At 42.4% G+C, this 22,418-nt stretch overlaps 1 protein-coding gene across 4 annotated transcripts in view; it reads left to right on the plus strand.

Annotated features, from left to right (window-relative positions):
• Window positions 1-22,418, plus strand: part of VGLL4 (vestigial like family member 4) — a 162,580-nt gene that overhangs the window by 119,627 nt on the left and 20,535 nt on the right. For all 4 annotated transcript variants that reach the window (XR_016312934.1, XR_016312935.1, XM_089678706.1 and 1 more), the window contains one exon: window positions 8,152-8,338. Coding sequence is in view for 2 of the 4 variants with exons in the window: in XM_089678706.1 (XP_089534832.1) it covers window positions 8,152-8,338 (187 nt within the window). In the remaining 2 variants the exon portion in view is untranslated. The remainder of the gene's footprint in view (window positions 1-8,151; window positions 8,339-22,418) is intronic.

Genomic DNA, 22,418 nt, shown 5'->3' on the forward strand with positions numbered 1-22,418 from the left:
TCTCAGCTGTTCCATGGCCAGGTGTGTGTTATTCCCTCATTATCCCAATTACAATGAGCAGGTAAAAGGTCCAGAGTTCATTTCAAGTGTGCTATTTGCATTTGGAATCTGTTGCTGTCAACTCTCAAGATGAGATCCAAAGAGCTGTCACTATTAGTGAAGCAAGCCATCATTAGGCTGAAAAAACAAAACAAACCCATCAGAGAGATAGCAAAAACATTAGGCATGGCCAAATCAACTGTTTGGAACATTCTTAAAAAGAAGGAACGCATCGGTGAGCTCAGCAACACCAAAAGACCCGGAAGACCACAGAAAACAACTGTGGTGGATGACCGAAGAATTCTTTCCCTGGTGAAGAAAACACCCTTCACAACAGTTGGCCAGATCAAGAACACTCTCCAGGAGGTAGGTGTATGTGTGTCAAAGTCAACAATCAAGAGAAGACTTCACCAGAGTGAATACAGAGGGTTCACCACAAGATGTAAACCATTGGTGAGCCTCAAAAACAGGAAGGCCAGATTAGAGTTTGCCAAACGACATCTAAAAAAGCCTTCACAGTTCTGGAACAACATCCTATGGACAGATGAGACCGAGATCAACTTGTACCAGAGTGATGGGAAGAGAAGAGTATGGAGAAGGAAAGGAACTGCTCATGATCCTAAGCATACCACCTCATCAGTGAAGCATGGTGGTGGTAGTGTCATGGCGTGGGCATGTATGGCTGCCAATGGAACTGGTTCTCTTGTATTTATTGATGATGTGACTGCTGACAAAAGCAGCAGGATGAATTCTGAAGTGTTTTGGGCAATATTATCTGCTCATATTCAGCCAAATACTTCACAACTCATTGGACGCTTCACAGTGCAGATGGACAATGACCCAAAGCATACTGCAAAAGCAACCAAAGAGTTTTTTAAGGGAAAGAAGTGGAATATTCTGCAATGGCCAAGTCAATCACCTGACCTGAATCCGATTGAGCATGCATTTCACTTGCTGAAGACAAGACTGAAGGGAAAATGCCCCAAGAACAAGCAGGAACTGAAGACAGTTGCAGTAGAGGCCTGGCAGAGCATCAACAGGGATGAAACCCAGCGTCTGGTGATGTCTATGCGTTCTAGACTTCAGGCTGTAATTGACTGCAAAGGATTTGCAACCAAGTATTAAAAAGTGAAAGTTTGATTTATGATTATTATTCTGTCCCATTACTTTTGGTCCCTTAACAAGTGGGAGGCACATATGCAAACTGTTGTAATTCCTACACCGTTCACCTGATTTGGATGTAAATACCCTCAAATTAAAGCTGACAGTCTGCAGTTAAAGCACATCTTGTTCATTTAATTTCAAATCCATTGTGGTGGTGTATAGAGCCAAAAATGTTAGAATTGTGTCGATGTCCCAATATTTATGGACCTGACTGTATAATGGTTTTTTTTTTTTTAAATCTATACACAAATGTTTTGCCTTTCATCTTTATACAACTGACCTCCACTAAACAGGTTGATTTACAAGGTGAGGGTTTACATACTTTAACGTTTGATATTGGCAGATAGTTAAACCAGAAGTATCTCGTCTTGTTACTTAACTTTAGTTACACATTAATGTTCAAATCAGCAGTGTCATCTTACTACAGAAGTGCCTCCAGGAAATATTATGGTAAATAAAGTCTGGCTATTGTGTAATGAACAAGGAAATAAATGTGTACTAATAGAGCAGCCTTTGTCAGTCGGGGTTCCTATCAAGGGAGGCAAGGGCAAATGAATTCTCTACCCTGTCAATTGTTAGACCATGCCATTATTTTTAACCCTGGTTCACACTGCTGAGACATACGTGGCTTATGACACAAAGTTGCAAGACTAGTCAAAACACATTCATTTCAATGGGTGCTATCCCAATACGACTTGGGTCACAGGGACCAAAAGGCTTCTGAACTACTTTTCTGTGACTTTTGTGATTTAACATTAGTCTATGGCACTCAGGTTGTACCAGAGTCACAAGAAAGGTGTGCGACTTTGGGGCCACAGCAGTGTGAACCGAGCCTTACTGTCTTCAGTTCTTTTCTTCATTTTCAAGATTAGCTGTAGAGTAAGATGATGGTAAACAAAAAACTATCTGCCCTGGGTGTCATATGGGCTAGTTGGACCACTTTTATTTTTATTTTATTTTTTTTAAACCTCTATGCAACTTATGAACTTATACTGTGAAGCAAAAACAAAAAAGCGCACCAACCTTGCGCATTACCTCAGTAGACCAGATATTTATTGGATACAAAAATATACTCACAAACAATGAAGTATTTCAAGCATGTCAGTTCTCAAAGAAACTATGGAATGGTAAGACCTGCGCGAGTCCCATCATAGGGATTGGACACTCAGGGAACAGCTGACGAAGAGGGAACATCCTTTGAAACGCGTCAGCTGTTCCCTGAGTGTCCACCCCTATGATGGGACTCGCGCAGGTCTTACCATTCCATAGTTCCTTTGAGAACTGACATGCTTGAAATACTTCATTGTTTGTGAGTATATTTTTGTATCCAATAAATATCTGGTCTACTGAGGTAATGCGCAAGATTGGTGCGCTTCTTTTTTGTTTTTGCTTCACAGTATTGGTCGGGCTTCCCCAGCCTTGTTTGGAGCTGCACAACCCCATATGCACAGGTGGTCGAATTTTTTCAAGTTCTGGTTCCATCTATCCACCTCCTTTGGGTCTCAGAGCGCAGGAGAGTTCGTTTTCACTTATGACCATGTGATGTACCACGACCTGGAGGTGTAATCCTTTTTAGCAGGGATTCCAAGACCATATGCGGTCAGAGGTTTTTTTTTTTTTGAGTGTGTTTTCTGTTGATGGATGAAAAACTGTCATCAATGCACCTCTATGGAAAAACAGATGTAAATGAAAGATTACCTGATTTACACGCATATCCATTTTGTGGAACAGATCAAAGCCCTATTTGTGTTTTTGTGTGTGTGGTGTTTTTTTTTTTAGTTTTTTGTAACTGAACAGACGAAAGACGTTGGTCCAATTCACACTGACTTTTGCTAAAATGTATGGAAAAAGCATGTACATTTCCATCAATTTTAGTCGCCTTTTTAATACGCACTGACGTCTGTTGACACACATTTTGATGTCTGTTGACATACATGCCCATGTTATGATGTGAATAGCACACATTGGAAATAGTTTTTCACATTTCCTTCCATTCTGCATTTTACACCTGCACTAAAATACAGATCAGGGCAACAATTTGCACCAGTGCATTGAACGGATTAAAAAGGAGACCGCCCATGTGAAGGGACCCTTAATGTTGTACCTCAGTACTTCCGATAACAGGTGTAGGCACACCAGCAATCTGAAATCTTTTTTAAAAAGCCCACAACATCAGATGAAGAGAGCAAGCCGCTCTCCATTCCAGAATCTGTAATAAAGGTTTTATTGATCCATGCAGTGCACCGGCAGGTCCACCTGAACCTCCAGCCTTTAACACAGTGGTTCTCAACCTGTGGGTCGCGACCCCTTTGGGGGTCAAACGACCCTTTCACAGGGGTCCCCTAAGACCATCAGAAAACACATATTTCCGATGTGTAAAGAGCAGCTACTGTGTAGAAAGCAGCTGCTGTGTTGAAAGCAGCTACTCTGTTAAAAGCAGCTACTGTGTTGAAAGCAGCAGTATTGGAGGTAAAACGACACTCATGAATTATAATTACTGGGTAAATAATTTTATGGTTGGGGGTCACCACAACATGAGGAACTGTATTAAAGGGTCACGGCATTAGGAAGGTTGAGAACCACTGCTCTAACATGTTTCACTCAGTGAGCTCAGTCGTAGAGCGGGCGCAGAGGTCCGTACACCATAGAAACTGTCCGTATATCTGAGCCTGGGAGTTTCAGGTGTTGTGTATGGACACTGGTACAAATCAATGACAGGCTGCAGATGGATGCTGGCCCCCTAGAAGAATGGCCCCCAGTTCCGTTCATCCTTCCTTGAACACATGTACAATATATTCTCATATGTAACAACCTAAAGCTACAGCCTGTCATTGATTGTGCTGAAGGCTGTAAGACTCCCGGGCACAGAAATGCGGCCATTGGTTGTGGTGTATAGACCTCTGCGCCTATGTGAATGGGCCCTTCTGGTCATTATTGACAGGGAAGTGTTGCCATGCTGTCCTGTAGATTTCACTTCCCTGGTTCTGTTGTAGAATAGTTGCAGTACATCTCATAATTTATATGAACTCTGGGTATAGTGTCTTTCCCTTGCACATGTATCTCAATGTAACAGAGGCCTTCAACTCGTGACTCTTCTGCATGGCTCAGCAAGGTGTTTTATGCTTTTTCCAGTAGATGTAAATCAATTGGATTCCAAAGCCAGCTGCCTGCTAGAATATACTTGGGAGAGATTGAATCACTGGCATGACCTTTGATGTGGTCTATTTTTATTCTCTCTTGTCCATATTTTATGAGATTTAGCCTTTGTATGTGTGATTAAAACACATGCCGCTGTGGCATAAAACTTCTTTTATGGCTTCTTTTTTAATCGTAATACATTGTCAAGGAACCACTGTGCGCCAATTACATCATTTTTTTAAAAGCTGATTTATGTACAGCACAGGAGGGTTTACTAGTATTTATGGATAAATAGAACGGTTTTAGTATTAGTCGCTCTTTTACACAATGCATATGAATATTTTTGGAGGTAAAGCATCGTTGCCTTAAATCCTTCTTTTTGTACTATTGTGGTTTTGTGTTTTGTTTGTTTTCTACCATCTTGGACTTAAACATGGTTCTTCTTGTAGTCCTGGACAAATATAGTAGACCAGTATTGCTTCATTGCAGGCAGGGGCTACCATTGCATCATGCACACTGGATGTTTTTACAGCGGCTGTTTTGGCGTTTTTTTTTTTTTTTTTTCCCTACAGCCAGTAAACTCCCCAGAATGTTATCCTTGGTGTCCATGCACATAGGCTTTAATCAGCATTTTTTGGCTGGGAAAAAACCCCCCAGAACTAGTGAGTTTCTAGAGGAGTTTTTTTAGCTGTAAGAACACTCGAAAGCTGGAAAATGTAGCAAAACAGCATTTTTTTTTTCATTTTTTTTTCTTTTTTTCTTCTGTCAATTGCCAACAATTGGGAACTGTTGGGACAAGCTCCTTATGACATCAGCACAGTGCTGTTAGAGCCCCTCCTACTGACCTGTCTTGCAGGCCCTTTTAGTATCTTTGCGCAGACAGGAGCTGGGGCTCTAAAGGTAATTTTTTTTAAAAACATGTTATACTTACTAGCTCTGTGCAATTGCATTGCATAGAGCAGCCCCAATCCTGCTCTTCTTGGGTCCCTGCCAGGGCTCCTGCTGAGTGCCCCCAGAGCGAGTCGCAGAGCAAGTCGATGGGGGGCACTTGTGTATGTGCTCGCTTCTTTCATAAAATATCATGTTTGGGGGTTTTGTGTAATCTTCAAAATTATTTTTTAAACTTGTGCAAAAAACTGCTCTGGCAGCGAAAGGGATAAAGGAGAAGCCTGACACTCCCCTTTCCTGACAAGCACCCAATCAGTGCTCATTACACTGCAAGGTCTCTCTCCTCCCTGCTAGTCCCCGGGTGCGGTGCTGGAGACCGGGAGGGAGGGGAGGAGGAGATAAACAGCGCACAGTAAAAATATTAATTAAGTCGCCATAAAGCCCCTTTTGATTTTAAAAGACTTACACATTCCTAAAAGTACCTCAGATTTAAATACGGTTTTGGTTAAAATTGTTTTGTGTTTGTTTTTGTGTTTGTTTTTGTTTTTTTTATATCTGGATACATCATTTAGATTGTAGATTTGTACATCATTTAGATTGTAGATTATGTATATTTGTCATGAGACAAGTAGATTGGGACTCCAATTTAATCCCTGAACAAGTAGTTTTTTAAAAAATTCCACACCTTTGCAACCTCAAACCTGTGGATTCAGAGTTCTTGGCACATGGCGGTTCCAGGTGCGTGTATGAGAGTATTTAAGTTGTAGACAACCAGCTACCTAGCATTTTAAGAGAAATCTCAGTATCTGCGGCTTCCACATTTCTGTCATAATGTGTTTTCCTCTAAAATCCTTCTTCTCCTGCCTCTTATCCGTGGTAAATAATCAATGCAGAACAAGATCCAAGAAAATCCATTTATTTCTGCTTGTTAAGAGGTTAACACAGTATTTGAGGTTTTTTTTTTTTTCTTCTTCTGTTTAAAGCAAGAAATCGAATCTTCTTCATGGTGAGACTTGTTAAATGAGGAAAGCTGTATCGAGCGTGGCACTGTACAAGGTTTGGTTATTGGCTGTAGCAGCCTTTGTGCGATGGAAAGTTCCAGTCTGCTCTCGGTGCCAGATCTTAAACCCCAGCCCTGTGGTGCTTTGTGGGTCACTTCACTCTCTGGGTAAAATAATCCTCTTGTTTCAGCTGCCGTCCTGCAGCGTCTCACTGTACTGCCGGAATTCTCTTCTATCAGCAAAAGTAGCAGAGCGACCTTCGGATCCATGAAAGTGAAAGGGAAAGGGATACGTGCCATGGGAATCGGTCAGCTGCCTCAGTGAAATTTTTATGATCTGAGACTCCAAAGGGTTTCTGCTTTTTTGAAAAAAAAAACTGAAAAAAAAGAAACTGGAGAGGGAAGGCTTTTTCATAATAAGCCTCATACTTTTTAATGCAGAGTTCATTCCTCTGGATCTGCAGGGTGCTGTCCTGTCAAATGGAGGCAGCCTATCAGAAGCTGGCAGTGAACCAGAAAAAAATGACATGTTTCTGTGAGCTGCATCTCCATATTTCTTTTCTATCTTCACTTTATAAATATAACCCATTTTGTTGTAAAGTATCCACTGGAGCTCCAGAAGATTTTTTTCCCCTTCATGACCAGGCAATTTTGTGCTATTTGGCACTTTGCTACTTTGATGGCAATTGCGTGGTCATGATGTAATGATGTATCCAAATGACATTTTGTATAATTTTTTACACAAATGAAGCTTTCTTTTGGTGGTAGTTGGTTGATCACCACTGGGTTTCTTATTTTATGAGAAACTTCAAAAGTCCCACAATTTTGAAAGATGAGATATTTTACTTTCTGCTATAAAAGCTATCCTAAAAAAAAAAAAAAAACCTGGATGGAGCTGCACAGCCATGGAAACCCATTCCATGAAACTCTCTATGCACTGTTGTTGTGCTAATCTGAAGGCCACACAAAGTTTGGAGGTCTTTAGCTATTGACTCTGCAGACAATTGGCAACTTCTGCGCACTGTACGCTTCAGCATGCGCTGACCCCGCTCTGTCATTTTATGTGGCCTACCACTTCATGGCTGAGTTTCTGTTGTTCTCAGTTGCTTCCATTTTGTTATAATACCACTAACAGTTGACTGTGGAATATTTAGTAGCAAGGAAATTTCACGGATGGGCTTATTGCACAGGTGGCAACCTATCACGGTACCAACCTTGAATTCACTGAGCTCCTGAGAGCGGCCCATTCTTTCGCACATGATTGTAGAAGCAGTCTGCATGCCTAGGTGTTTGATTTTATACACCTGTGGCCATAGTGGTGATTGGAGCACCTGAATCCAATGGTTTGGAGGGGGTGTCCCCACACGTGTGTGTGATTCTTCTAATGGCGGTGACTTTGTGCAGTGGGCAAGCTATCGCTGTACCATTATGATGCCGAGGAGGGGGGGGCGAAGACTGCCACAGACATCACCTGAGACACTAATATAGTGGTCCGTGATACTATTCACTGTACTATTGACACTAAGGGGTTAACATCTAGGGTGATCAAGGGGTTAAATGTGTGCTTAACCATGTCTAATGCGTGTTGCTTTTATTAATAGATCTGTTGGTGTACTTAGCCTGGCAACAAGAAACGAATGCAGCCACCACATCGAACGCTGCACTATATTACATTTTTGTTTGAGTTTAGATGCACTCTAACAACCTACCATCCGCTGACCGCACTTGGATATACAAATGAATGGGATGGTACATATACTGAACCCATGCAAAACTGGTTCATTTTAATGGCAGTCCCACCATAGCATACATACCTTTCCTTTCTCCTTAGTATATTGACTGATTCCTATAAAACACAACTCTGTAGATTCTAATGGTCATTGTGCAGCATTTTCACAAATTCTTCATCAATCTATCAACAGGTGAAGCAGCATTACGGAGTGATCCCAGAATGCAGCCTCTTCAGATGCCTGCTACTCTCACCAATCACCGAACGGGCCCTCCGCCAATCAGCCCCAGTAAACGGAGGTACACGGACCAAGGAGATGACGAACTAGACTGTGAAAATGACCATGTCTCCAAAATGAGCCGAATGTTCCCCTCTCACTTGTAAGTGCCCATTGTAAAAAAAAAGATGATCTGTTATTACTACTTTTTTGTTCTGGCTGTATGTTTCTACTGTATAGTAAAGTATAGGCAGAGGTTTGTGGGCTGTAAACTTCTAATCTGACCTCACTCATACTGAAGTTCTGGTGCACTCTGACATGATGGTGAATGGGGTTGTTGTGCAATGATTTTGCAACCCCCTTTATCAGGGCTTAAAATTTCAAGGCCTGAGCTACTAGCCAGGCCTTAGAGTTACTCGCCACCGAAAAAACACACACAAACAGAGACACCTGTACACACACACACACACACAAAGAAACATGTACACACACGCACGGAGACACATGTACACACACACATACAGACACGTGTATACACACACAGGCATGTACAGACACGCATACACACAGATACATGTACACACACACATACAGACACATGTATACACACACAGGCACGTACAGACACGCATACACACAGATACATGTACATACACAGAAATACGCACAGACACATGTACGTACATACATACAGACACATGTACACACAGACACGTACACACACCCACACCCACACACACACACACGTACATGCGCACACCCACAGACACATGTACACACACACACATACATGTACATACACACAGACGCATGTACAATTGCACATGCATACACAGACACACACAAACACACTCACATGTACACGTACACCCCCCCCCCCCCCATAAAAAGTTGCAGTACTTCGTTGTTCACTCACAGATCCGGGTACTGCACTCTAGGGGGAGGCAGAGAGCACAGCACACACTCCTTACTTTACTTTCACTGCGCTCAGCTATTGAGCAGCCTGACAGCTCCCAGTGCCAATGACAGATCCGGCCTGAGCTCCGAGCCTGCTCAGCAAGACGGCCCTCGGGTAAAGTGCTAACACGTTTCAGGAGTCGAACTCCCTCAGAGTAATAGGAAGGGAGTTCGACTCCCGAAACGTGTTAGCACTTTACCCGGGGATGCATGCTGTCCACGATTGGCACCTTTTGATTTCTTGTCTCTGTTGTTATGACCTTTTATGGCTTGTGAGTATGTTTTTGCATCTTTTTAATACATTTTTGGTTATTGCGTTAATGCACGAGGAGAGTGCACCCGGTTTTGTTTTTTTTCTGAGTTTGTATGCTCTGACCGTTTGAATGGTCAGGGGCGCAATGATGTCACTCCTGCGCATACGTATGAGAGTCACGATTGTGGTACAGTGCTCTGAATGGATGGCACATTCGAGGGTGCCATCCATTCAGAGCGCAGTGCACATGCGCCAGTGATGTCACTTGCTGCTACAAATGTGAATATCTTCTACACAGTGCACATTTAGAAAGTATTCACCAGGGTGGCACCCGTGCCATTCAGAGACTGCTTAGTATTGGGAGCCTGCATAGGATTGCACCCATGCCATGCACGGCTCTTGCAGACTGTGTAGCTGACTGATCCTATGAGGTACAAGCAGAGAACTTACACAAACTGACAGGAATCCTCAATGAACTACCATAGTGCTCAACAGTGCTTTTCATGGACAATTACAACCCAACAGCCGCAAAGTATGTCTGTAATTGTAGTTTCCCATTCATAGAATACGCTGTCCACCCGGCCATCTTTTTTTTTTTTTGAATGGTGGCAGCAGACATGGGGAGAAGATCCCTGGTGGAGGGGGGGAATACGGATGTAACATCTTAGTGAAAGTGTAATTTGTATCTGACACGGTAAACACCAGGGGCGGACTGACCATTTGGAAATTCGGGCACTGCCGGAGGGCCCGGGGTCAGTAGGGGGCCCCATGAGATGCCCCTGGTACCTTTTTCATAGGCTTTTTTGAGTGTAGGCAAGGACACAGGGGCCCCATGATCCCCTATTGCCCGGGGGCCCCATGAGTTGTCAGTCCACCCCTGGTAAACACTCTGAAAAACCTTCAAACAGCAGAAAACTTGAAGGATGTAAATTGGATTGAACAGACGGGTATATGCAGGCTCCATTCTGTTCCCATGGCTTAGTGCTGCGTCTGGAATCAGATAGGCGGTAAATGTATCCTACACCAAATGTCTGCTGGGTCTGATCAGAGGAGCCAACCCTCCCACTCCTGGGTGGGAGCACAGCTGCTCCTCTGACACAAGGAGACCTTGCAGTTGTCGCCGGGTTTATTTGCAGTGTGTGTTCTTTGACAGAGCCTTCATGTGGATGAATAAAAACCACCAACAAATGGCCAGGCCAGGCCAAGAGGATTGCATGTGGCCTGTGAATGTTTGTTTCTTTGTCTTGCTGGCACGGAGTTAGATGTCAGGATGCCTCTCATTCCTTTGCGAAGGAAGCAATCAGAGGTCATTTGATAACTGAGAACTGTGCTTGGCTGTCTGAGTTCCAAGCAGTGCGCTACATTCCAGGCATTCCTCTTCTTCTGGCCTGCTCACATCCATCATAAGACAGGCAATGTTTTATTTGTCCTTTAATAAATCAAGGCTGTGTTAGTCCCAGCCTGGGCCGGCAGTCTGCAAGCCAGGAATGTGTTACAAATTGGTCAGCCAGAGCCCAAGGTAGTGAAACAATAAGGGCTCAGAACCAAGAGAGTCTTATTTATATTTTGTGCTTTACGCAACTGTTGACATTCCTTTGCCATGTGTCTCCAAGAAGGAAACAAGCTGAGGATTGAAATGGCAGGGAAGGGGGTTAATGAATCATTAACTCGGTGTAGAGCGGACAGGCGGTGCATTAGTGAACCAGGGCATAGAGAGATCGGCCGTCCCAGTGGCAGCTCCCTTAATAGGGGTATATTTATTTATTTCAGGTACTTCTATATTATAAATTCAAACTACTAACACTAACGTACAAAGCTGTTCATAATACTGCCCCAAACTACATCACCGATCTGATATCCATCTACCACCCAAAACGCTCCTCACAAGACCTCCTACTCTCCAGTTCCCTGGTCTCCTCCTCCCATGCCCGTCTCCAGGACTTCTCCAGGGCTTCCCCCATCCTCTGGAACTCACTCCCCCAATCCATCAGACTGTCACCTACCCTCCTCACCTTTAGGCGCACCCTGAAAACCCATCTCTTCAGAGAAGCCTACCCCGCCCTCACCTAATTGCCTCCACTCTTCCTACCACTCCATGCTATTTCCTCCTGTACCACTCTCCCCTCCCTCCTAGATTGTAAGCTCCAAGGAGCAGGGCCCTCGAACCCCTCATGTATTTTATTGTATTGTTACTGTACTGTCTCATGTGTTGTCTCCCATTGTAATGTACAGCGCTGAGCAAACTGTTGGCGCTATATAAATACTGTGTAATAATAATAATATAGCGCCATCAAATTACACAGCAATTTAGATATACATATTGTACATTCACATCAGTCCCTAACCCTCAAGGAGTGTACAATCTAACTCACATTCATACATACACATACTAGGGACAATTTAGACACGAGCCAATTAACCTACCAGCATGTCTTTGGAGTGTGGGAGGAAACCGGAGTACTCGGAGGAAACCCACGCAGTCACAGGGAGAACATGCAAACTCCAGGCAGGTGGTGCCAGGGTTGGGATTTGAACAAGCGACCCTAGTACTGCCAGGCAGAAGTGCTAACCATTTAGCCACTGTGCTGCCCCATACACAGTTTTGAGGGTTTTTCTTTTCATTTTAACCAGCGGGTTGAACAAAAAACTGATTCCTGTATCTACACAAGCAATATGGATGCAGGGATCTCCCCCGCTGCGCTATTGTATTCTGACAGCGGGAATGTCAGTCTACACCGGTCAGTGCTGCAAAAGCTCATGGAATGCTGGTGTTCCAGCAGGACTGTTTGACAGAAGTTTCTGTTGAACAGAGGGATACATCGATTGAAATTCGGACTGTTCAGCAGCAGCCATTAAAGCTTGAATTTCAATGAGCATCACTCCAGTCAACAAGAGTCAATTCTTTAATCAACTTTTGATGAAGAAGCTGGTGTAAAATTGTCGCCAAACAGTAACTGCATCCAGTTAGATGTGGTCACTGTTCTGGCAGATGTGGGTTGCAGAATATATAGGCTGGAAGGCGAGGTTCCTCCATCCAAGCTGTCCTTCCCAGGCCAATCAACCCGCTGGGTATTCTCTACATGTATGGCCAGCCATAGGGTGTTTTGAAATCGGTCACCAGCATCAAGGCCACTGCAGGATAACCGTTTTATAATGAAGTAAGACTTCTCAAGGGGCTGCTAATTTAAACCTGACTTTTTGTCCCCCATCCACACACTCAATGTGGATATGGGAATTCTCCCAGCTCTGGCATTGTATTCTGAGGGCAAGGAGGTCTCCCCGCTGTCTGAATACACAGACCAGTGTTGCAGACTATAGCTGGCGGCTCTGATCGAGCGGGAAAAATCTGACGACAAGGCGGTTGTACTGAAGTCTATGGGTAGATCGACTTCTGTGCAACTACATTGCCTATACATGGATCAAAATTTGGCCAGTCCCTGCTGAACCGATTCAGGTATGGGCAGCTTAAGCCTTTTGTTTGTGACAAAATGCTTGCAATAATAAATGGGTATTACATATAGCAGAAGTTTGTATGCACCACCAAGGAAACAAAAATGGCCTCATAAACCCTCAACCTCCCATGTACACCTGCTTCTACTATTGTTTTGATGCATTTAATCATGAATGTCCAGAGGTGGCCAAAATTTTGACGCTTGGTGCTGCCCCAAATTTTCTTTTGTCCTAATCCTAAGCAATAAATCTTTCCCTCCTCCCTCTGTTTTTATGCTTTCAGCCATGGTCAGGTCATGCTTGGATATCCGACTTTTGTCAGTTTACGCACTTTAGGACAGACTCTTGTAATAGAAGAGCTAATTGGCACCTTTATTAGGAAGGATGATCGTGTCCTCTGTATGGTTACCTTTGTGCGCGCGTCCAGCATGCATACAAAACTGCTGCTCCCACAGTCACTAGACAGCAGAGGGCCTCAGATAAAGGTACAGAGCCGATTTGGATTGTCTCTGTGCCATGTGATTGCCAATGGTTGCCAATAGCAACCAGTTCAATATGTCCTCTTCAGTCCTGCAGTGAAAGACACTTGATTGGTCAAACCAGCTCATGTATTTCATGCGTCTTATTGAATGAAGCCCAGCTTAGTTTTCTAATGAAGTAAGACCTCTCAAGGGGCTGCTAATGTAATTGCTGTAGGCGAATGCAAGATCTGTTTTGTCTGTGGCTCTGAAATTTTCATCCAGAGCTATGTGTCAATGAAAGAAAAGCACATTTGACAGTTTTTATACATGGGGTGTACTGTGATTAATTCCAGGTGTTTCACAGAATTAATAGCTGCTTTGTTTAGAGAAGGAGATTTACAGATTTGTTCAAGTCCATCCATTTAACATTTGGTTTGTCGAGATCAGGATTAATGTGCAGTATTGTTAATACATTGAGGTCTGTTTGGCCGGATTCTTGCCTTTTTGGAGTTTGACAGTGTGAGAGAACAAATCACTCCTACTCACATATGTTCAATGAAAAGGACATGTTTGGTAGAGAAACACTATTGGCAATTGTAAATCATTTTCGATCCATATAATTGAAAGGTGTGTCAGAATATAGTAGCTGCAAATAAAATGGCTGCAGACTCTGTATATAGGCAAACCATTCCTAACTATCCAAAAAAGTAATTTGTAAGTCTGCAATAGAGGAAGTTATAAGACATCCGTGAAAAATAAAAAAAAATGGATCAAAGTCTGATTCCCTAGAGTTGACCATTGGAGACCCTGAGACAAGTAAAAGTTGGCTCCTCTTGTAATTTAAACTTCATTTTTTTCATTTACAGGCACAGCTAGACACAATACAGTGGAACTTGAGTCAGAATTAAGTCCTGCTAGATCATTTCATGCTGGCCCCTTTTGCAGGTAAAACATTAAAAATAACTACCTATACTGTTTAAAATGCAGTATTGGGCTCACCCTGCTCTGCACATGCTCAGTTGCTCTTTGCTCCAAAAAAAGAGGCCAATCTGCTTACAGTCTAAATATTTACTGCTGCTCAGGGGTACTGGGCAGCTTCCAGCAAGAAGAAACCGGAACAATGCTGGAGGTTATTTACACCACACTAATTTTAGTAGCAGAATTATTAATGTGGAATGTATGTTTCTTGCTAAAGAACATTATTTGGTATTATGCTGTTATGGGTAAAGTTCTGCTTTAATGATTATCAGCCAGGGGAATGCAGGAGAGATCCAAGGATCGGGATGGTTCAACAGTGCCTGTAACACTGACAATCCAAAAAATTGGAATCAGAAGAGGGGTAATTGTGACCATAAACTGTATCCTGTTTGCCTTTGCTACAGCAACATTCAGGCATAGATGAGAACAGTGGTGAGAGGGCCTCTTTACACAAAATGAGCATGGTTTTAACCAAACATGGAAAACTACAGGCCATTGGTCTAGTTGGACTATACAATTTTTCTTTGGCAATTTTTCTTTCTGCTGTCTTCACATTGCACACATTGCATTGTAGAATGTCAATGTGTTGTAAATGGCGCATTACACTTTAACCCCACGCCCCCTCCCCCCCATCACTTTTTTTTTTTTTTTTTTGTGTGTGTTTTTTGTTGTTTTGTTTTTTGTTTCGAGCTTTATTTTTGCATTTGAAGTGACACTTCATTCAGTTCTATTGACATAGCACAGTGTGATGTTGGATTGTGTCATACAGCGCTGCACTGACATAATTAAGTGCTGTACTTTACATTACATAACATCGAGTTTATATAGCGCCAAAGGGTTTGCTTAGCGCTGTACAATAGAGGGGGGGACAATACATGAAACTGTACAGCAACTACAAACAGCACACGAGGGGTTAGAGGGCCCTACTCTTTCGCGCTTACAATCTAGGAGGGAGGGGGTAGTGGTACAGGAGGAAGTGGCTGTGGGGGATGGAGTAGTAGGAGGAATGAAGGAGAACAGCTGTTAGGTGAGGGTGGGGTAGGCTTCCCTGAAGAGGTGGGTTTTCAGGGAGCGCCTGAAGGTGAGGAGGGAAGGTGACAGTCTGATGGATTGAGGTAGTGCATTCCAGAGGATGGGGGAGGACCTGGAGAAGTCTTGCAGACGTGCGTGGGAGGAGGAGACCAGGGAGCAAGATAGGAGGTCCTGTGAAGAGCGAAGGGTACGGGTAGGGTGGTACCTGGGAATCAGGTTGGTGAGGTAGTTAGGGGCAGTGTTGTGAATGGCTTTGTAAGTCAGAGTGAGTAGTTTGAATTTGATGCGTTGGGCGATAGTGAGCCAGTGGAGGGATAGGCTGAGGGGGGTGGCAGAGGTGGAGCGGTTGGTGAGGTGGATGAGTCTAACCTATTGTCCTGTACTTTTCGTCAGGACAATAGGCCTGCGGTGGCAGTGTGCACTATGTATGCATTGGGCTGTGCTAATGAGAATGTGTAGTTGATAGTCCTACCTAACTAAATGTAAGTTCAGTTTGTTATTACATTACATTACATATGGTCAGTTTTAGTTAGAATGGTTTAGCGGTTTGTATTTCATATCATGATCCTCCTATTGAATGGCAATGATCCCTAATATGTTCTGCTGCTTTGTTTCTGAGCAGTCTTGACACAGACCAAATTCCTAATACTTTAATAATACCCATATTAATAATAATAATAATAACTAAAACAGGTTCCGCTTGAAATTGGTTTTCTTAAATATTCTTACAGGAAATTAGAGTTTTCAATGTTTGCCCTTTTGCTTAAGGGGGCTGTGGGGGTCATTCTTTGTGCACTAAGTCATTCTTAATGTGTTGCCCTATAGCAGCAATGTAATCTAGTGAGAGATTGGGTTACAGGGAATGGCAATGTGCCTTTGCAATCAAGTGCCCTTTGCACTATGTAGCTTAGACTATTTTTGTATTCCCTGGATTTAGATTTAAGTCTCTCGGTGCGTCCCGCTTATTTTTCCTGGCACGAGTGTATTATTTGATGTAATACATCATTTATTCATTACTTTATGAAAAGGGGGCCATTGTGAATTTTACACTAGTATACAAAAATCACTTTTGTGCCAGATTCCTCAATAGACTTTAGAAAAAAAACGTTGGGCGAGGGTAGAAAAACTATTTAAGATGTTTGCCTTCATTAAAAAAACAATAAAATATATATTTATATTTACAATATATTTATTTACAATATGAATACACACACACACACACACACACACACACACACACACACACACACACACACACACACACACACACACACACACACACACACACACACACACACACACACACACACACACACACACACACACACACACACACACACACACACACACACACACACACACACACACACACACACACACACACACACACACACACACACACACACACACACACACACCTCAATATATATCACTGCAATGATTCGTGAAACATTTACTTGAGATGCTTTTTTTTGGGGGGGCACAGGTTTTATTTTAATTGATGGTACTGTTTAATGTCTGTAAATCTTTTGTTGAAATGCATGGCTCCTTTCTCCTTTTTTATATGTTTAGACACAAGAGCAACACTAAAGAAATGTTGTAGCTTTAAATAGAGGTCTGAGGCCTGACCTGCAGTTGTGTGGTTTTCTTGTTTGTCAGACTGGAGCCATTTTCTCATTTTCACAGTTCAGCTGAAAACAAAGGGCCCCTTATCCTTTCCAAACGCTCTGCTCTTAGGGCTGACATCAGCCTTTTCCCAGCAAGCAGTGTTTCAAAATTAAGAGTCCTTCTGCAGATCAGGGAATGGGTCATGCAGCCTCTCCTCCTGGCAGCAGGGACCGCTGAGGGCAGTGAGGATACCGAACCCACAGTCACACAAGCTGCTCTCAAAACTCATTTGCAACACACACAAGGGAGCCCACTGTATAGGGTAGGGATTCTGACCGGTTAGTAATATGGGAGCTCTCATGGCTGATTTGTCTTTGAAGTGTAAGCACTAGACTTCCCGTAATTTATCCTTTTATTACTTGGTCCATAACTGACGTCCAGCACCTGCTATATACTATCCAGACCCATAGGACTACACTGGTGATTTTAAATCTGTAATTGTAAATTTTAAAATAGAACTATGGCCTCCTATTAATAATATATGTATTGCAGAAGTTATTATTATTATTATACAGTATTTATAAAGCGCCAATAGTTTGCTCAGTTAATTACAAATGCATCTGCATTCCCCTCTGAAACCCCACAAATATCTGTTGATCCTACCAGAGAAGTCCATCTAATGCAGCTTTCTATGATGGTGTGGCAACAATACAGCACTGCTCCTGAATGTAGAGCAGAGTGACCACCCTCGTGTAGGCTGTGCTTGCTTGCACTACAGTGGAATGAGATTCTGGTGGGGGTATGGCTATCAGAATGTAATTTCTAATTCAAAAGGTTGTAGCTGGTCAGTCAGCACCTAGTCACACTTAGTCCTGCCCACTGTTTTCTGGATTGGCAGCACTGCCTACTGTTCCTGAAACCTCCTACTGGGAGCCGTAGTGTCTGGGAGATGTAGCATTTGTGTTGACTTTGAGGCTTGTGCATTCTGTAGTAACTGAATATGGAACTTGTTTAGACTGTCAAGGGCTTTTAGTTGTATTTTAACTACTTGTTGCCCTCCATCGCATTAGCATTTTTATCTGCCTCTGAGTGCCCCTCCATGCTAGCCTATGCATCCTTGCACACATAGACCTTGAGGCTGGAGGATTTAAAGGCAGCAAAGGAGCATTTTAGCCAAAAAATATGCCCAACGTCCTAAATGCTTGGCACATTTTAGCACTTGGGCGTTCATTCACTTGAGTAGCCATTATAAGTTAACCACTTCCCGACCGGCCGTTGCATATAAACGGCCGGACGGTGGCAGTGCAGGGTCGGGTGGCCGTTTATAAACGGCCTCCCCGCACTCTGCTTGTGCGCGCTCCCTGGGAGCGCGCAGCACCGCGATCTGGTGCCCGCTGTGTCCTCCGGACACAGTGAAACACTGATCGTCGGACGGGACCTCTGTACGAGGTCCCGATCATGTGATCACTGATTGGCCAATCAGTGATCACATGCAAAGTAGTAAGCAAGATGTCACTTGTGACATCATTGCTTACTACGTGTGAAATCTGTGAATGATCACAGAGGTCACATGGTACAAGGCTATTCACAACAGCCTTGTACCATGTGACAAGCTGTGACCAATCACAGCTCACTCAGTACTGCTCAATGAGTGCAAGAATGCACACAGAGAGAAAGAGAAATGATTGCTTTTACATCCTATATGGGTGTAAAAGCAATCAGTGTAAAAAAAAAAAAAAAATCTTCATCACCCCCCACAAGTAGTACAGTGTCACCATGGTGACACTGTACTGCTAGGGTGACAGTATGTAAAAAATAAAAATAAAATAAAAATGTTTAAAAATTATAATTTTTGGTTATAAACTAATTTTTTTTTTTTTTTTTTTTTACTAAAAAGATAACGGAATAAATTTTGGCAAAGATTTATGATGAAATATTATTTATTTGCAAAATTTTAAATAAAGAAACACTTTTGTTCAAAATTTTTGGACTTTTTCATTTACATAGCAAAAAAAATAAAAATCCCAGCGGTGAATAAATACCACCAAAATAAAGCTTTATCTGTCTCAAAAAAATGGTAAAAAATTAATTTGGGTATAGTGTTGCATGACTGCGCAATTGTCATTCAAAGTGTGATAGTGCTGAAAGCTGAAAATTGCCCTGGTCAGGAAGGGGTAAAAGTGTCTGGTCTGGAAGTGGTTAATATTCTGGCCAATAGGAAGAACGATACCCCAAACGCTTGACATGCCTGAATGTGTTTGCAAAATGTGGCTTTAGGTGTAGTTTTATGCTGCCAGGAGAAAAGATGTTCAGAAGAGCTGGGCAAATGCCCAGTGTGCATGAGGCCTAAAAGAGGGGACGTCTCCCCAATAGGGACAGAGCCAGCAATTGAGGTTTGACAGAGGCTTCAAACCTTTTCCACTATATCCCAAACTAAATTCGTTTTGGCTGGAGTTCCACTTACACAGAATTTTTTTTTTTTTTTTTTTGTATGTCATAAACCCACTCGCTCAAGGTGAGCAAAGACTGGAAAGGATAAATATAGAAAGCTGTTGCTTGCCTGGAAAGGTTTACTCCAGTCCAACATCTGGCTTTGTGGGCCTTGTGGGACTGTCAAGCATGTCACCTGATGATTTGGAGAGGCACCGGAGAATATGGATAACTCCTCCAGGAAGTCAGGTGTTCAGATCGGCTTCCAGCCTTTTGGCTTTATGGTTTATATGAAAGCCAGGGCTGTGAGCATTACAAGTTTAACTCATCACATTCCAGTCATCAACCAACATTCTCATTTATGGGTGCTTTTTTTAAATGGGTCAGATTTGTTTCCTTAGCAGACAGTGAATGTGGTATAGAAATCTTTGCCTTCAGCAGTTCACCTAGTATCCACAGCTTGTGCTCCGAAGTTGGCGGTTTTTGTATTGAAGTAGTAATTACCCGTAGTCTGTGGGACAGATTACTTTTATTCAAACAGAGCAATGAGTCCCCATGAGCATCAACTGTTCTCTCTGCAAAGGACACAAGAGGTATATGTAACCAAAGTTGTGTACTACAGTATGTTGGCACCCTTTAGATCTACCAGCAGCAATGTAATGTAGGGCCTGTCTGATGGGATACAATGAAATAGACTGTTTTACATTTGCCAAAACTATACAACGTCTGGACCTAAAGTAGATCTGTATGACAAGCTTTACAGGTAACCAATTTCTCCAAACACTGGAAGTCCTGGCTTTAAACTGATCTAAATAAGTTTCCAATCGCAGAGCTCTTTGGATGTCAAAATATAACCTGATGACAGATTTTCTGCCCATTTTGTGAAACTTGAGAGGGCTGGTTGAGAGTGGAAGAATTGACATGGTACTGCTGAGTGAAGAGGAATATGTCTTGCACGCCACAGCGCTGGGCCTATCAGAACCCTAGAGATTCCTGCAGAGGGGAACTGCGTGCATGGGCAAAGCACAAGTAAACATGAAGATCACTGGAAGGAGGTGAAAGCCATAATGTGTCTTTGCTGTCGAACCTCAAATTAGGTTCTAATAACTTTTATCCAGCACTGGGGGGAAGAGCTTTTGCTGGAGTGCAACTTTAAAAAACTAACGGGATGCGGATGTATTTCAGATGTACAGTTGTTTTCAAAATAATAGCAGTCAGACATCACTAACCTGATCAATCACTGTTTTTGGTAGAAATGATATTTCTACATGGCAAATAATTTACTAGCAGGTGTAGTAGAGTAATAGAAATCCAACAGACCCAACAGTCATGACATGCATGCTGCTGATTCTGTGTAATTGAATCACTAATTGAAAGGGGCATGTTCAAAATAATAGCAGTGTGGAGTTCTATTAGTGAGGTCATTCATTCTTTGAAAAACAGGTGGCAATTACACTGTTCAACAAATTTTTATTTTTTGCCAGTTTTGGAAACAAAAGGATCCATTTCTTAATGAATTTCACATTCTGAGTTCAAATATAACAATGAAATTTGTCAATTGGCTCTAGTTTTTCTGTAAACGGAAAGTTTTCTACTATAGGCGTAATGACTACATAATGCACAATAATTATATAGATAGATGTCTTTCCACAAATATAAAGCAAGTGATATTGACTACATAACAAAGCCTAAATGGCATAATATATTGCATAGGATTACCAAGAAAAATTGTAGCCATAAGCTAAGTTGAATCATTTTAATACTTAGGATTCTCACTAGTTTTGTCTTCAGTTTGTGTCGGTTTTGCTTCTCTTGGCTTTTCTCTTGTATTTGAGGAAAGGGCTATCTCTTACAACTGCACGTGACTACACGCTTCAGGTTCTTCCTCACTTGACTCTACCACGAAGGATTCTGGTGCTTTAGGAATTGGTAGCCCCTCTCCATGAGGAACTGGACGTATTGCCGATGGAATATTTGGATAGTGCACAGATAACTTTTTCTTCTTATTTAGCCCTTTTACAATTGGAGGCACCATACAAAAGCAACAATTACTAACATGATCTGTTGGCTCTCTCCAAATCATTGGCACAGCGAAAGGCATAGATGCCTTTTTTCCATTCAACCATTGCTCCAGTGCCGTCCCACAAGAATTGCAGCATATATGTGGTGCCCAGCTCTTGCCCTGGTCTCCTATCTTGCAGCCAAAATACAAGTTGTAGGCTTTCTTAATCATTCCTGTTATCCTCCTTTTTTGTGAGATAAAAGTTATTTCACCGCAGATATAGCAGAAATTATCTGCTTTATTCACACAAGTTCGAGGCATTACTGAGTAGCCTATATAAGCATAAAACGAAATGTAAAGACGCTGTCGAACTACAATCAGCTACAGATACTGCAGCTTTTATGCAGTGAAGTGATGCAATTAAAGGCTAATATTGCATCATCTCAGTATACATGCAATTTTCTATTGGTCACCAGTATCAATTGCACAATATGCAGCTGAAGTTGCATCATAATTTTGAATGGCTTACGTCATTAGATGGGTGAATATATCATGGAAACTAGAGCCAATCAACATTTTTTAGGGTCATTTTCGTTTTCAGCACCCCAAAATTATGTAAGATTAGCTAATTTTATGCCCAAAATTTTTACCTGTTGAACAGTGTTATTGCCCTTATTTAAGGAAGGAAGGCAGCAAATGTTGTACATGCTGGTTACAGTGCATTTCTCTCAGAAATTCTGAGGAAAATGGGTCGTACCAGACATTGTTCAGAAGAACAGCGTACCTTGATTAAAAAGTTGATTGGAGGGGGGAAAACATATAAAGAAGTGCAGAAAATGATAGGCTGCTCAGCTAAAATGATCGCAAATGCTTTAAAATGGCAACCAAAACCTGAAAGACGTGGACGAAAGTGAAAAACTACCATTCAATTGGATAGAGGAATAGCCAAAATGACAAGGACTCTGCCAACAATCAGCTCCAGGAAGATCAAAGAAGGTGTAAAGTTCCCTGTGAGTACTGTTACAATTAGAAGACGCCTATGTGAAGCCAAGCTATCTGCAAGAAGCCCCCG

Source organism: Staurois parvus, unplaced genomic scaffold (assembly GCF_062004578.1).
Source record: "Staurois parvus isolate SC_StPar_1 unplaced genomic scaffold, SC_StPar_1.0 ptg000209l, whole genome shotgun sequence".
Classification (NCBI taxonomy): Eukaryota; Metazoa; Chordata; class Amphibia; order Anura; family Ranidae; genus Staurois; species Staurois parvus.